We start from the raw sequence: 14,493 nt of genomic DNA on the forward strand, positions 1-14,493 counted from the left end.
GACCTCATCGACTCCGAACCGAATCTTCCACCAGTGTTCCAGAACGAGACAGGGAGTTGCAGCATAGCATGGACTGGTCATGGTGACATTGTCCAGGAATCAAATACATCAATTTGATGAACGGAGATGTCTTGTTTGTTACCTATGCTGCCAGCCTGCCACTAGGTTATAGCCGTGAAGCTCTCCGGGAGCGCGCGGAATGCCGGTCCCTAACCAATCGATACTCGCATACCTGATCGTGCGCCTCTTCCCGAGCCTGCCGTTGGCTGCCCGCCAAATTGAATTCTCATCGTTGAGGGATTATTGTGATTATTATTAGATACGGAGTTGCCTAAGGCTGTGCTGACAGGCTACTATCTACGTTGAAACACCTGGGGCTGCTATTTATTACCTCAAGTAGGGAGGTCGCGGGTGACCTGCCTGCCGAATGCTCTTCTTGCCCGTCTCCATCTAACGTCACGGATTTAGGCGCAAGGGTACTGGTCCATGACTAAGTGACTGCTTACTTTCTTCCTTGCAACCCACACCAACCTTTTCTCTTCTCCACTCCACCGTTCTTTGCTTTGTCTCTCTTTCTCTTTATTTTATCTTGCTGCCTCTTCCTTCATTTGTTTTTGGGGGTGCTCATGATCTCGACTTAGATCTTGGAGCTCCACCAATTTTTACAGCCTTACCTTTCGCGATGCCGCAGTGGCCTTATCTTCCATTCATTCCTTATCCGCCGTCCAGGGATGGGTATTGGAGCCCGGTGACCTCGACTTTGAATTGGTGTGAAGAGGTATGGAGTCGATGGATTGCGCTGCTTGCTTCTCCCTTGATAACTGCCATTGACAGTGCTGATGCGGATGCGGGGCCTCGCAGGACTATTATGCCACCATCTATTCGGCAGAGATCGTCAATACGCTCACGAATCTCTTGTTCCTGTATCTTGGTGTTAAAGGAGTTTTGAACTGTCGGAAGCATGGGCATGACGCGATCTTCCAGATCGCGTTCTTCGGGTATCTGCTCGTCGGCTTCGGCAGCTTCCTGTTCCACTCGACCCTCAAATGCAAGTTCTTTTCTCTTTTGGCCGTTTCGTGCATGCCTCGTCGGTGGGGAGACTGAGTCGTGAAATGGGCTGCTAAACTCGCGTTGTTGAATCTAGATCCAATGCAGTTGGTGGACGAGCTCTCCATGATCTATACGACATGTCTGATGTGCTATGCCTCGTTCTCCTACGCGAGACCACCGGGCGTGCGGCTCTTCCTCGCCATCGCTCTTACCGGCTTGGCGATCTTTATCACGCTCTACTATCACTATTTGCAGGATCCTGCCTTTCATCAGAACGCCTATGCGCTCTTGACCACCGTCGTGGTTCTCCGCAGTATGTATACCATGGAAGTGAGACTGCGCCCTAGGTGGCGCAAATCCCGAGAAGAGGACCGCGTAGCCAGGGAGAAGAAGGGATTGTCGGTGCTTAGCAGGGAACGACAGCAGTTCGAGAATGAGCGGGATTTGAAGACCCTTGGGACCATGTGGTTCATGGTCGTCTACGGTCTGACCATGTTTCTCGGCGGCTTCTTCATCTGGAGTCTAGACAACAAGTTCTGCACGACTTTGCGAGGCTGGCGGAGGAAGATCGGACTCCCGTGGGGTCTGTTCCTGGAGGGCCATGGATGGTGGTATGTCTAGTTGAATTTTTTTGTGGTTTCCCGCCCCCCTTCTGACTTCCTCTCCAGGCATCTCATGACTGGCATTGGGGCTTATCTATATATCATTTGGGGCATCTGGCTCCGACATTGCCTGAACAAGCGTCAAGATGAGTACCAGCTGGTATGGCCTCATTTCTGGCATTTCCCCGAAATGGTCCGCACGACGCCGGCCAATGAACACAGTAATGGATCGGCCCACAAGACTCGCTGAATGCGCGATTCTTGGAATATTTTATGTTTTGACTTTAATGAGATATCACCTTGCTAGCATTGGAAAGAGAAGCAAGAGGAAATTCGGGAGAGAAATTGTGGCCGGCATCACATAATCCCCTGTTAAATTGAATTGGCGCCATAGAAGGCTGCTGGGGACTGGGACTTTTTCTTGTTATGATCAGCTATATCCATTTTGGTTTCAGAGACGGCACAGGCGGACGTTTATCGATGCTTTCGTTTCATTATGCTTGTATTCATTCTTGGTTTTTTATTTTATATTATTATGTGTCCCTAAGTTGATTGACGAGGACAAAAGCCCTTTTGTTTTATTCCCTTGTTCGAGACTTACTTCTTCTTAGGGTTTTGCTGCTGCATGGGTCTACCTTTTCCTGACACAGATAGAATCGAATAAAGAAGAAAATATGCATAACCGAGTCACTGACCAAGAAGAGAGGTGGAAAAGAAATGACCTCATACAGGAACTTCCGTACTACGTATCTATTCAGATTATTATGTGCATCTCATCTATTCGCCCTCTTTTTGTCTGGTCTGTGTCAAAGCTTGGGTTTTGAATTGCCGTCACTATTATTTCTGGCTCCCCTCGCTGGCGGCGGGCCAACCTCTGCCTTCCATCGCCCGTCCACGGTGACTTTTTCGAGTTTGGACTTCTGGCTCCATTGCACCCGGAACGTCTCTTCTTCGACCTTCCAGCGTTGCAGCTCCGTGGCCAGGAATTCGGCCGCGGCGTCGGCACACTCCGTCACGGCTTCCTGCGCCAGCAGGTGTCCTTTTTCTTCGAAGAGCACGGACCGCACGCGGCCGGCGGCCACGCCGCCACTGCCTCCGACGCCTGTGCCCGTCGTGCTGAGTTTGTCATTGCGCAGCTCGGGGATGCACATGTTGGATTTGCCGCCGAAGATGTAGAGCACGCTGGGTCGTAGATGCGGCAGCTGGTAGAAGAGGCGGATGGGTTCAGGCCGGTAGAACGGGTAGGCGTTGGGGCCGTTCGGGTCGAGATCAGGATGGGTCCAGGTATTCTTCGGCCGATTCGTAACGGGATCGTAGTCGTAGTTTGGCCGGGAGAAGGTGAAGACTTCCTGGTGGAGGGTGGTCGTGAGGGTGACAGGTCGATCGGAAGTATTCCCATCCCCAGCGGGTTGCTTCTTCTGGTCCAGCGGGTGGATGGCCGTTGGGAGCTCCCGAAGACCGTACTTGACCCAGCGGTCGAGGACCCGTGGGTCCCAGGTCATGTAGAATGGACTCCTTTTGAAGCTCTCTGCTGCAGCCTGTCGCGAAGGCCAGATGTCTCGTCGGTGGGTGGAGAGGATCGTGTTCAGAGGGACGTATCTGTCGCCACTTTCAGGCTGCTGCGTGGATTGGCGTTGGATGACTGGATCTAGTAGGACCAAGCTGTGGAAGAGGCGAGGGTGCATAAGAGCGAGTGCTACTCTGTTCGACGTTCAGTCAGATGGTTTGTCAGGAATGATGAGAAAGGGCTCGACGAACAGATGTGCACCGCCGAAGCTGTGTCCGATTCCTACAATCGGACGGGGCATCTCATGACGCTTCAGATTGATCAGATGGAGAAGATCCCGGGGATGGTCAAACCAGCTGGCTAAATTGAAAATAACTTAGTTTACAGAATGAAGAGGAGAACAGCATGGAAATCACGGTCTATTAGAAAAGAGAGACTTACGATCATTGCCAAGGGTGTTCTCGTTGATCACTCCGCTTTGCCCCTGGTGAGCGACATCTGCCATCCAGATGCTTCGGATTCGGAACCCTTGAGTTTTTGACCGGGCGTACAGTTCTTCCCATAATGGTTCATACAGCTCCTGTGCGTAAACATATCAATATGAGCTAGTGTCCACTCGAACAAAGCGCGGTCATTGACAAGACGATAGATAGTAGGATCATTATCAAGCCATGCAGCCAGGAGCATTTAGTGTATCTGTCCATACCTTAGGAAACCCATTAGCATGAGCAGCGATGATGGTCACATCTCCCGGTTGCGGATTTTGGTTGTCGAGGGGAATGTACTGCTTCACGGCCAGGTAGAGCGTCTCCTCCTGCTCGGTGGATGTCGCCTGCGGGTATTCCCTGATATGCTGGCCTGGGACCACATGCTCCACGACGCGAAAGGGCCCGCTTGTGGATGACATGTTGGTCTAAGATGTGTGGAGATGGAATCCCCACTGCTCTCTTCCCTTCTTCTTGTTGAATGAAGCACTTCGGAGCTACATATAAAGGGAGCTCGCCAACGGTGGTATAACAAGTAAGCCTTGACGGGTCGCAGGATTTGTTTTTCGTTGTTTGTCAAAAGAGAATATTCGTGTAACGTCCCATATATGCACTGAACCGTCGAGAGAGAATTAATGACGGGCTGGGTTTAACTACTGATCAATGATAATGGTACCTTCACTAATTAAGGATCCTCATATTAATGACGTCCCGCGGGACTTGCAGTCTGGGGCAATCACTGAGCCGAGGCTCTCGCTCCCCTTAAGGTTATCCGCGGGCCGAGCCAATCAGAGGGACTCTTTCGTACAGTCACAGGCGTATATTTACGTACTCCGTACCATTGCATGATGCCCATGGATCTTGTTCCTGATTTGGTAGGAAGTATAAAAGGAAGATAGGGAACTATTTTGATTCCTCTTTACAGTACTCACGGAGGAAGGGGACTATTCATCTGTTTTACGTTGTGCAGTCCTACCTACCTGGGTAAAATCCGATGGATCACGTGACAAGGCGTTCTGCAGCGCGTCGCGTGGACACGCACGCTCTCCGCGTCGGGCTCGGATGGAAATCGGATTAGATTCAGATGCAGCCAACGTCGACAACCACACCGGTCAAAACACACAAAACTGCCCCTCACGTCGGCGGGCTTTCCATTCTCAACATCATTAGTTGAAAGAAAGCATCTGGAAAGCATCATTGGAGACCGAGACATCGCAACAAGTTCGCTGGTCTTCCCACTACGGGGAGATCGGTTCGGTCGCTGATCGATCATGACGGAATATCAGAACGAGGTTAAGCTTTTGGGACAGTGCAAGATCTGTATCGTCTGTTCCAAAGATCTTGACGAAGACGCTGCGAAACAGGTGTGTTGCGATTTCATTTCTCCATCTCTTCTGTCGGATGAAACATACTGATCGCATTTATTTAGTTGGCTCTCTTGATCAAGGAACATGGCGGCGAGATCATCATCCACGAACCGCCCTCAACCTTCCCACCGATCCAGGAATTCACGCACATCATCTCGACCACTTCCGACTTCCCTGAATACCAGAATGCCTGCGACGCGCTGATCCCTGTCGTGAAGCCCCAGTGGCTGCACGTCTCGATCTCAAGGGGAAAACTGGCCAATCCGCGCCAGTACAACCCGGATCCGCGACTGTTTTTCAGCGATGTCGTGGTCACCTGCGGCGATATCCCCGAAGGCGATAAGGATGCGATCATCGGCGGCCTGCTGGCCATGGGCGGTCTTTACTCCCCCAAGGTTACTTCGCAAGTGACGCATCTGGTGGATCTGAGCATGGAATCTGATAAGGCAAGAATGGTTCTGGCGAAGAAGTTGAATGCGAAGATAGTGCTGCCGCACTGGTATGATCCTCTACAATCTGCAATTCCATTACGTATCTGACTTTCTACTTCAAGGTTCGACGACTGTCTGAAACTCGGAAGGAGGATCGATGAGCGCCCCTACACTCTCCCTCACCCCGAGATCCTCCATGCTGGACCAGACGCGCCCATTCGCACCCCCGAGAATAAAGATATCAAAGGAGCTTCCACTCCAGAGCCCACTGGTTTGCCGACACCGGTGAAGTCGCCTCGCCGCACTCGAGTCTTGAATGTCTTCGAGGGGAAACACATCATGCTATCGTCAGATCTGGGCATTGGATCTCATCTGCTAGCTTCCATTGAGGATCTCATTCGACAAGGGGGAGGCGTGGTCACCAAAGACCTGAAGAAAGCAGACATGTTCATTTGTCGTTATCGGGAAGGCTTCGAGTACAGAATGGCTTCAAGGTTGGGCAAAGACGTTGGGAATTTGTCCTGGCTCTATTACCTCATCACGTACAATACGTGGACATCTCCGCTGCGTCGGCTGCTGCATTATCCGATCTCTCGCACCGGAATTCCCGGGTTCAAGGGCCTCAAGATCAGTCTGTCCAACTACGCCGGCGAAGCGCGAGCGTATCTTGAAAATCTCGTCGTGGCTACAGGTGCTGAGTGTACCAAGACTTTAAAGCAGGACAATACCCATCTTGTCACTGCTCACGGTAACAGTGAGAAGTGCACTGCAGCCAAGGAGTGGGGTCTGCATGTCGTCAACCACCTGTGGCTGGAGGAGAGTTACGCAAAGTGGAAGATGCAACCGGTCTCTGACCCGCGCTATACGCACTTTCCCCGGCGGACCAATCTCGGGGAGGTGGTAGGCCAGACCGAGCTGGACAAAACAGTGCTCGAGGAACTTTTCTTCCCAGCAGATAATCCCCATGAGGAAACAAATAATCCAAGAGTGATGCAGCAGAAGGACCAGAACGTCGCAGCCGGCTCCGACCGTGGCTCCGTGAATCCACCTAAGCAAAGAACTGCCAAGCAGACAACCAAAGATACCCCTGCCTCAGAGGAACCCGCTCCGCCAACTAGCACCACGTCCCGCAAAGTGACAGAGTTGAAGACGCCGGCTGCTGCACGATTTATAGACGGCAAGGAGAATGACACGCCGTCCACCACCGGCAGTCGCAAGTCAAAGGAAGCAGCAGCAGCTCGACTTCAGGAAATCGCTCCTGACATTGCATTGTACGAAAAGGAAAGGAAACGGGTTGGTGGAGTCATTTATGGCGGCAGACGGAAGAATGACGAGGACCTGATTCCTGTAAATGTAAATACCAAGAAGAGGAAATCAACGGATGCTCAAGACGCGAGTGAGACGGACGAAAAGGCCGAGGCGAAACGGCAGAAGAAGCCCAAGCCTCCCGTGACGATTCACCTGCTCATCACTGGGTACCAGAAATGGGTTGGTAATTTGAAGAAGGAGGATGCCGACAAGGTTTGTTGATCTCTGGCCGTTATGATGGCTCTCTTTACTAATATCTCTACCAGCGGCAACTTCGTGAACTGGGTATCTTAGTCGTCCAAGACGCCAAAAAATGCACTCATCTCGCCGCACCCTCTATCCTACGTACCCCCAAGTTTGTCAATGCTTTGGCATACGCTCCTGTCATCGTCAATGTCGACTTCGTGACGCAGTGTCTTGCCAAGAATGAACTGCTCGATCCGGCCGACTTTCCGCTTGTGGACAAAGCTGCTGAGAAGAAATTCGATTTCTCTCTAGAGGAGTCGCGCGCCAGGGCTCTGAAAAACAAGAACAAGCTCCTTCAGGGCTATCGGGTGTGCTGTGTAGAGACGATCCGTGGCGGCTTCGATGCCTTCAAATCGATCGTTGAGGCGAATGGAGGGGAATGCACACTGTTCCGCGGGCGGGTCTCGATGAACGAATCGCGCCCTCGTGCGAAAAGTGACGACGAAGAGGATGAGGGGAAGCATCCTGAGAGAAACGAAGTGTACCTTCTCACTGGTGTGGCACCCGAGCAGGTCAAACTGTGGCCTCGATTCCGTCAGATGGTGCAGGATGTAGGGAAGGTGCCCCGAATCGTCAATGTGAACTGGATTCTAGATATTGCCATGTCACAGGAGATTCGGTGGAAGGATGAGTACGAGGTGAATGAGCAAAGCGTGACCAACGGGTAGGAAGGATAACTGTGTAAATGCTGTCTGGTGGCAAGGTATGGCTTATGTCTTGTTTGATATCGAAACTTGGGAGGAGGGTCTGGCCATTGTTGTTAATTCTTTGGCGTCGATTTGGTGTACTGTAGTCATTGAAATACCCAATAAAGCACGGCATAGCATAGGACACAGTTCATGAGTCTAGAAAAACTTGACACCCTGCTGATCCTCGCTCCCGAAGACCTGAGCCTTGCCACGTTTGACCAGGACATTCAGGGACTTGAGCATCACGTCTGGATCCATGCCATGGAACTCTTCAATCAGCGTCAGCAGTCAGCAATCAGCAATCAACACGTAAGACTGGTAAATTTGGCTTGTTGATGCTTAACTTCGTACCTTGTGAGACGGTGGCTTCGCCATGCATCAATTCGTACAGGGTCAGAACGGTATTCTTCTGGCCCGTTTCTTCGACCTGGACAGAAGAGTGTGTCAGTTGGGAGATCCCTTCCCATAGTTGTACTTTGTAGTATTCATCGAAGGGTTCGAACCCAATCCGCTATCAACGTCGCCCATTCCTCCGGCCTCCTCCACCAAATCCAAGCCACAGTTTTCTCATCAATAGCGCCCGCACCACTACTTCCTCCTCCGCCATCCCCTCCCCTCGGAGGCACCCACTCAGCTCTCCTCCCACCGCCGCCCTCCTCCTCACTCTTCGCCATCCAGTCCACGATCGTGCGCGCGTCGCTGAGACTGATGCGCTTCCGCAACTCGGCATTGTGGAACAGCGGCGTGTCGACCGCGTCGATGAGCGAGAGACGCCACGTCCGGTGGTGCCGGCACCAGGTTTGGATGAGAGACGACCATTTGCGTAGCTGCGAGAGGCGCGTCGAGGCGTTGGGTTGGAGCGTGAAGAAGGGCGGCCAGGAGTAGGCTGTGGGGAAGGTGAAACCCGTTAATGTCGTTGTTCTTTTCGTCGTCGCACTTGTTTCTGTACCGGTAGGATTTGAAGGAGATGTTGTAGATGTCGTTGTCGTTGGTGTTGTCCTTATGGAAGGGTCTCTGGAGGAGGTGGTAGTAGCAGGAGTCAACACGCTGCCGGCAGTAGTGGGCGCCGACAGGAAGGAATTCGGAGAGGATGTCATGTTGTCCGCCACTCTACTCCTTCTCTCAAGTCCAAAGACGTGTTTCAATGTCCAGTATGATGCTGCGAGAGGAATGGATCAGTTCACAGGCGAGGTGGGGTGGTGAGCTGCGGTCTGCTATACACCGCGGGGCAAGCACTTCGGAGAGTACTAGGATTCCGTCGAGCAATTTAAAAAAATTTCAAATGAAATCGACTCTTTTACAGAAATATTCTTAAAAAAGACCACAATAGCGTAATGGATATTGCATCGTCCTGTTTGTAGGTCTGTCGGTGATTACTTGATGAAGCGTAAATGCGGGCGGATAAGGAGAATAGCATCGGAGTTGCCTGGAGCTCCCACCGAGATTGGGTAACCGTTGCCAAGTATCAGTAAGACTTGCATTGCATAATGTCAACCCTCTCTTGAAACCAGTCAAAAATATCGATTAGTACTGAATTAATTAATATTTAAATATTTAATTAAAAAAATTATCTAGTATATTTGATATAGTCTGATATATACTGGGTCTTATCTGTCGTATGCCTTCTGAAGGGTTAAGCTTATTTCTTAGCCTCATACCAAAAGAAAAAAAGTTCATTCCGTTCCTCGACCTCAACTCCTCCTCCCCCTCCACCTACCTAGGCAGCTTTATGCTGCACATCTATGTATGCACCTCCCCTTTTGCGCCCCACTGTTCAAATTTCCTAGAATCCATTCCTCATTTCTTCGAGGCAGATTATTCTCCCAATTATACAACGCTGCTACTACTACCATGTCGGGCCCCCCTCCCAACAAACGCCAGAAGCGGGCGCAGTACCGCAAAGCGCAGGAGGAAGCGCAGAACACCGAGGGCGGGGAGGTCAAGCTGCCCAAGAAGAAGTTCTACCGACAGCGCGCGCATGCAAATCCTTTTTCGGATCATAAATTGGATTAGTATGTGCCCCCCGCGCATAAGCAATGAAAGCAGCGAGGCTGACATCTTGCACACAGCCCTATCAGCCCCGCACATATGAATTGGGCTGCGCATTTCCCTGCTTTCGTTGACCCGGACCCGGAAAAGACGACTCTGAGTGGCGCGCGCAAGCTCGTTAAGGATGTCGAGGTCGTTGATATCGGATGCGGGTTTGGTGGATTGTTGGTTGGACTGGCTCCGCTGATGCCGGATACGTTGATGATTGGTGAGTCGCGCTCGTCAAGATGTCAGGAGAAAAAGAAAGGAATTGAAGATGCTGACCAGCCTTCTTGTTTTGATTTCAGGCATGGAAATCCGCACCCAAGTCCTGGATTATCTCCGCACGCGCATCCACGCCCTCCGCTCCCAGCAGCAAAAGGCAAGAGGAATATCTACCTCTTCTACGACGTCCAGATCCTCCGCCACACCCGCCGCCACGTCAGAAGGATCTCCTCAACCTTCATCATCGTCGAATTCGAACCAGGCAGACACCGCCGCCTCACCACTTTCCGACGCTCCTTCGCTACCAGATACAACCGCCTCCGTATCGCCATCATCCGCCGTTCCAGGCGGGTACCAGAACATCTCCGCCCTCCGCGCCAACACAATGAAGTTCCTGCCCAATTTCTTTGCGCGACATCAGCTGTCCAAGATCTTCATCTGCTTTCCAGATCCGCACTTCAAGGCGCGCAAGCACAAAGCGCGCATTATCTCGTCGAGCTTGAATGCTGAGTATGCGTATGTGCTGCGGCCGGGGGGGCTGTTGTACACCATCACCGATGTTGAGGAGTATCATCTGTGGATATTGAGGCATTTTGGACAGAGAACGACAACGACAGAGGGAGCAAAAGATGAAAATGAAGCAGAGGTAGATCAAGAAGAGGAAGAAGAGGAGGAGACCGAAGCCGGAGTCCTAGGTGTAAGGGAACTATGGGAGCGCGTCCCGAACGAAGAGCTGGAAAACGACGAATGCGTGCGAGTCATGAAAGAAGAGACTGAGGAAGGTAAGAAAGTCACCCGGAACAACGGGCCTAAGTTTGTCGCTGTGTTCAGACGGAGACCGGATCCAGATTGGTCTGGATCTGCATCTTCATCTGCATCCTCATCTGTGTCTGTGTCTTGATCGATCTAGGTACATTACACCTACTGATAGTTTCAAACCGGGTAACTTGAATGCTGTTTGGGCCAGATATACTTATGCTATACGCATGCTCTTTGCTTTGCGAAACGAATTAGCGTGACTGGCATGGTCTCTAGGTAACATAAAAATGAACAGGCAAAAAAGAAAAGAAAAATATAATTGATCAACAACAAATAAACATCCAAATCAAATCCAAATTCAAATTCAGTTACACAATAGACAAAAAAAACAATGAACACGACAAAAACTCGCTCAAACTATCAAATCAAATCAAATCAACCAGTCAATCTGATAGCAGGCATAGTAGGCAGGAAAAAAAAAAGAGATATAATTGATCAACAACAAATATCCAGTTAGACAAAGACACAATTCGCTCAAACTCAAAAACTCCCAAAACACTCAAATCAAATCAAATCAATTGATTGATCGATCGATGCGCATGCATGCTGTGTATGCAAAGAAAATGTACCCGAAAGCAACAACATCGCAGTTCGTCTAGATCGTCTGTCTCGTCTCGTCTCGTCAGGTTCATCAGGTCCGTCTCCACTCCAAACTGAGAAAGAACTACCTTATATCATGATGATCAACAGTTATGCGTCCGATTTCTGACCCAAAAAACGCCAAGCCTGCTTACGCCACCACGCTGATAGTACTAGTCAATGAGAAGATTTCAATCTGATCGCTTCGCATTTCTCGCAGACAGCCAGCTGCACCGGTCCGCCGATGATGCGCCCCTTCGCGGAGCGTTTGGGCTCGCCTTCCTTGACGAAGAAGCGCCCTTCGGGGCCGAAATTGTTCCCGCATTCGTGGCACACAAAGCACTTGTCGTGCCATTGGCCGCCCAGGGCTGTGACGACGACTTCGTCGAGGATCGGTTGCTTGCAGCCTAAGCAGCGAGCTGCTGTTCGGCGGGAGTGGCAGCGGAGACACCATGCGAATCCGTCTTTTTCCACAAAGGGGGTTTCTTGAGTGAAAGGCTGTATCGGATTAGCGCACCTGTTCCATTTAAAGGGGAGGAAGAAAGGCGACAGAGGAAGAAAGCGACATACATCACCACATTCAGCACAGAAAAAATGACCAACGTGCCATTCCGCTCCACACGCAACCACCACTTCGCCTTCGATTGGGGTCTTGCAGCTCTTGCACCTCGGACTAAACAGCTCATGGAAATCAAGATGGCAGTAGAATCGCATCGCCTTGGCCTCTTCGTCATCGGCTGAGGCATTGGCAAGTCTCTCCGCTCGCTTCGCTTCGGGCTCCTGGTAGAAAGCAACGCATTCCAGTTGTGTTTTGCAATGATAGCAGGTGAAGCATTCGGGATGGAAACGGGCCCCGGCGGCGGTTACGACTCGTCCTGAGATGGGCAAGCGGCAAGTGGTGCAGCTTGCCGAGGGAACCCCAGTTCTCGTGAATGGCGAGTACCAATTGCGTTCAGAAGCTGGCGGCATCTTCTGGGGATCCGGCGGTGTCTGTCGTCTGCTCTTTGCCGGGTCTGGCAGCGGTCTTGATCTACCGGTGGGTTCGTCGGCAGACGTTTTTGGTGGTGACACAGAAATTGAGGGAGTCGGGTCTTTGGACTCACCAGGAAGATTGATCGTTGGGACTGGAGGCTTGGGCTTGTCATCAATCTTCTTCGGCTGCTCTTCTTTAGGTTTCCAATTCGGATCAAAGCTGACAATCGGTTGTCCCGGGCGATTACTGACGGCCGTGGGCATCGGTAGTTTGGGACTACGGTCTTTGAGCTTCATACTGGTAGCAGCCCGAATCTCTTCGCTCCGTATCTCGAGTCCATTCTTCGTTGGGGCTGCGTCTTCTCCCTTTGAGTCTGGTGATGGTGGCGTGGGAGGCGGGTTTATCGTATATTGAGGATTTTTGGATTGGCTGGGAGGGTTCTTATGAATCTCGACAGGCGAGTATCGTTTATTATATGGAAGAGTACTGGATCGGTCTGGAAGTGAGTTTCGTGGTTTCACCTTGAGCGCCGACGGGGATGGTGCAGCTGAATTGTTCTGCTCCGTCTGGCTATTCAACTCCTCAGGCTCTTCGTATATGGAGTCCTCTGGATTTCTAAAGACACCCTTCGAGGAGTCTCCACTCGCAGTCCTGGACCTCGATGTCGCACTGCCGCGTCCTTTTACTACCGGAGTATCTTCCGGCGGTAACGCGAAATTCACCTTGCCTTTCTTCTTTGAGGTGCCGTCTTTTGTAGTAGACGTATCGTGATTGCTCTCGGGCGACGACGGCTCCCCAGAGCTATCTGATGCTGGACGAGATTCCCGAGAAGTGGAAGAATAATTCTCGTGGCCTCCCACGGTCTGCCTCCTTGCATGACTGCCTTGGCGGTATCGATTGCGGGCGTCCAGATCAGGATTGCGATATGGGGCGTACGGATCCTTGTAAGGCACTCCCGGATTCCGGTGCTCCCAGACCAGTCTCGTTGCTTCCTCTTGTGCGGCAGCATGTATGCGTCGTTCTTCCTGCAGGTCCATCTCTGCCAATGCATCACGCAAAGAACGTGCCTCCTGTCGTTCCAGCCACCGCTGGCCGCTCTCCCGATATATTCCACTGGGCGAAACGGCACTGAATCTGTGAGCCACTTTGGCGTTAGGTGACATAGTTCTCCGGATATAGTACGCGTCAGGTTGCTGCACCAATGGCCGCCCAGCAGAACTGCCCACCGAGACTTGTGACGTGGTGCGATGATGAGACAATGTACTGGCCGACCGCGGATGTGCCTCGCCAACTAGGTTCTCTGTCGACCCTTCTCTGGATCTGGTCGTTGATAACGCAGACGAGGCCCGTGGAGGGAGACGCTCCCGGGACTCGGATGCGGAGCCTGCCGCTTTGGATGGGAGTGGTCTGGAGCCATTGGGACGAGGGGGGCGGTTCGTTCGAAGGTCTTTGAGATAGCTTGCTAAAGGCGCAGAGGACCATCAGTATGAACTTGAGAAGAGTTTCTTTCGCAGCATCTGAAAGGCATCACGAACCGACTTGGTCACTGGACATATACGTAGGACCGGGAGGAGAGACCTTCCGCTGAGGGTCTTTGTGCCTGTGTATGTGTATCATGGCCGCTATCGATCAGAAATTGTGATGCTGGTGTAATAATAATAATAATAAATGGCGAGGAGGATTCTGCGAGATTCTGTTATTCTGTTATATGCGTGAGTGGGTGTTGGGCTCCGTCTCCGCAGCAGCAACCCAAAACAAAGTGGGTCAAATATCAACAGGTTGTCTTGGAGGTTAGTCTGATCGAAGATGAAGAGGGGAAAAACGTGATGACAATACTATTATTATGGACGGGTAATCCCTGTAAGAATGTTCATTCTACCAACTGGCGCTCTGCTATATTTTCGCAATGCTGCTGTTGAGGATGAATGATGTATCATGTGAAGTACTGTCGTCAATGTCGTCACTGGAGCTATGGCCAGGGACAACACAGCAGGGCCAACACCAGCCACCGGAGTATCACGATATGATTATCGGCTGGCTAGATCCGAACCAGCTAGACAGCTGGCCTTATCGCCGATCAAACAAACAGAAGTGTCCGTCGCGAGGCCAACGCGGGGCAACCAAACCACGGATGGAATCGGGGCGAGCCTTAGCGTGCCTTGACCGCGGCCCTACCAAGGCTAT

At 51.5% G+C, this 14,493-nt stretch overlaps 6 protein-coding genes across 6 annotated transcripts; 3 read left to right on the top strand and 3 right to left on the bottom strand.

The window, feature by feature from the left end:
* Window positions 1-682: 682 nt before the first annotated feature.
* VTN77DRAFT_6688 (uncharacterized protein) lies at window positions 683-1,902 on the top strand (the record flags this gene model as incomplete). Its single annotated transcript, XM_069422993.1, has 4 exons — window positions 683-778; window positions 862-1,048; window positions 1,145-1,661; window positions 1,719-1,902. 4 exons carry the CDS (start codon window positions 683-685, stop codon window positions 1,900-1,902), a joined length of 984 nt encoding a protein of 327 aa, XP_069275977.1.
* A 556-nt stretch (window positions 1,903-2,458) lies between these two features.
* VTN77DRAFT_6689 (uncharacterized protein) lies at window positions 2,459-4,066 on the bottom strand (the record flags this gene model as incomplete). Its single annotated transcript, XM_069422994.1, has 4 exons — window positions 2,459-3,353; window positions 3,411-3,519; window positions 3,601-3,739; window positions 3,866-4,066. The coding sequence occupies 4 exons, from the start codon at window positions 4,064-4,066 to the stop codon at window positions 2,459-2,461; spliced, it is 1,344 nt and encodes a 447-aa protein (XP_069275978.1).
* Window positions 4,067-4,915: 849 nt separating this feature from the next.
* On the top strand, window positions 4,916-7,664 carry VTN77DRAFT_6690 (uncharacterized protein; the record flags this gene model as incomplete). The annotated part of the gene is made up of 4 exons (XM_069422996.1): window positions 4,916-5,008; window positions 5,074-5,510; window positions 5,565-6,963; window positions 7,017-7,664. The coding sequence occupies 4 exons, from the start codon at window positions 4,916-4,918 to the stop codon at window positions 7,662-7,664; spliced, it is 2,577 nt and encodes an 858-aa protein (XP_069275979.1).
* A 177-nt stretch (window positions 7,665-7,841) lies between these two features.
* Window positions 7,842-8,782, bottom strand: VTN77DRAFT_6691 (uncharacterized protein; the record flags this gene model as incomplete). The annotated part of the gene is made up of 3 exons (XM_069422997.1): window positions 7,842-7,954; window positions 8,037-8,112; window positions 8,189-8,782. 3 exons carry the CDS (start codon window positions 8,780-8,782, stop codon window positions 7,842-7,844), a joined length of 783 nt encoding a protein of 260 aa, XP_069275980.1.
* Window positions 8,783-9,536: 754 nt separating this feature from the next.
* Window positions 9,537-10,839, top strand: VTN77DRAFT_6692 (uncharacterized protein; the record flags this gene model as incomplete). The annotated part of the gene is made up of 3 exons (XM_069422998.1): window positions 9,537-9,697; window positions 9,755-9,942; window positions 10,022-10,839. The coding sequence occupies 3 exons, from the start codon at window positions 9,537-9,539 to the stop codon at window positions 10,837-10,839; spliced, it is 1,167 nt and encodes a 388-aa protein (XP_069275981.1).
* A 674-nt stretch (window positions 10,840-11,513) lies between these two features.
* VTN77DRAFT_6693 (uncharacterized protein) lies at window positions 11,514-13,926 on the bottom strand (the record flags this gene model as incomplete). The annotated part of the gene is made up of 3 exons (XM_069422999.1): window positions 11,514-11,834; window positions 11,907-13,771; window positions 13,845-13,926. 3 exons carry the CDS (start codon window positions 13,924-13,926, stop codon window positions 11,514-11,516), a joined length of 2,268 nt encoding a protein of 755 aa, XP_069275982.1.
* Window positions 13,927-14,493: the final 567 nt, after the last annotated feature.

The sequence above is a fragment of the Rasamsonia byssochlamydoides genome (genome assembly GCF_041956645.1).
Source record: "Rasamsonia byssochlamydoides strain NRRL 3658 unplaced genomic scaffold VTN77scaffold_51, whole genome shotgun sequence".
NCBI lineage: Eukaryota > Fungi > Ascomycota > Eurotiomycetes > Eurotiales > Trichocomaceae > Rasamsonia > Rasamsonia byssochlamydoides.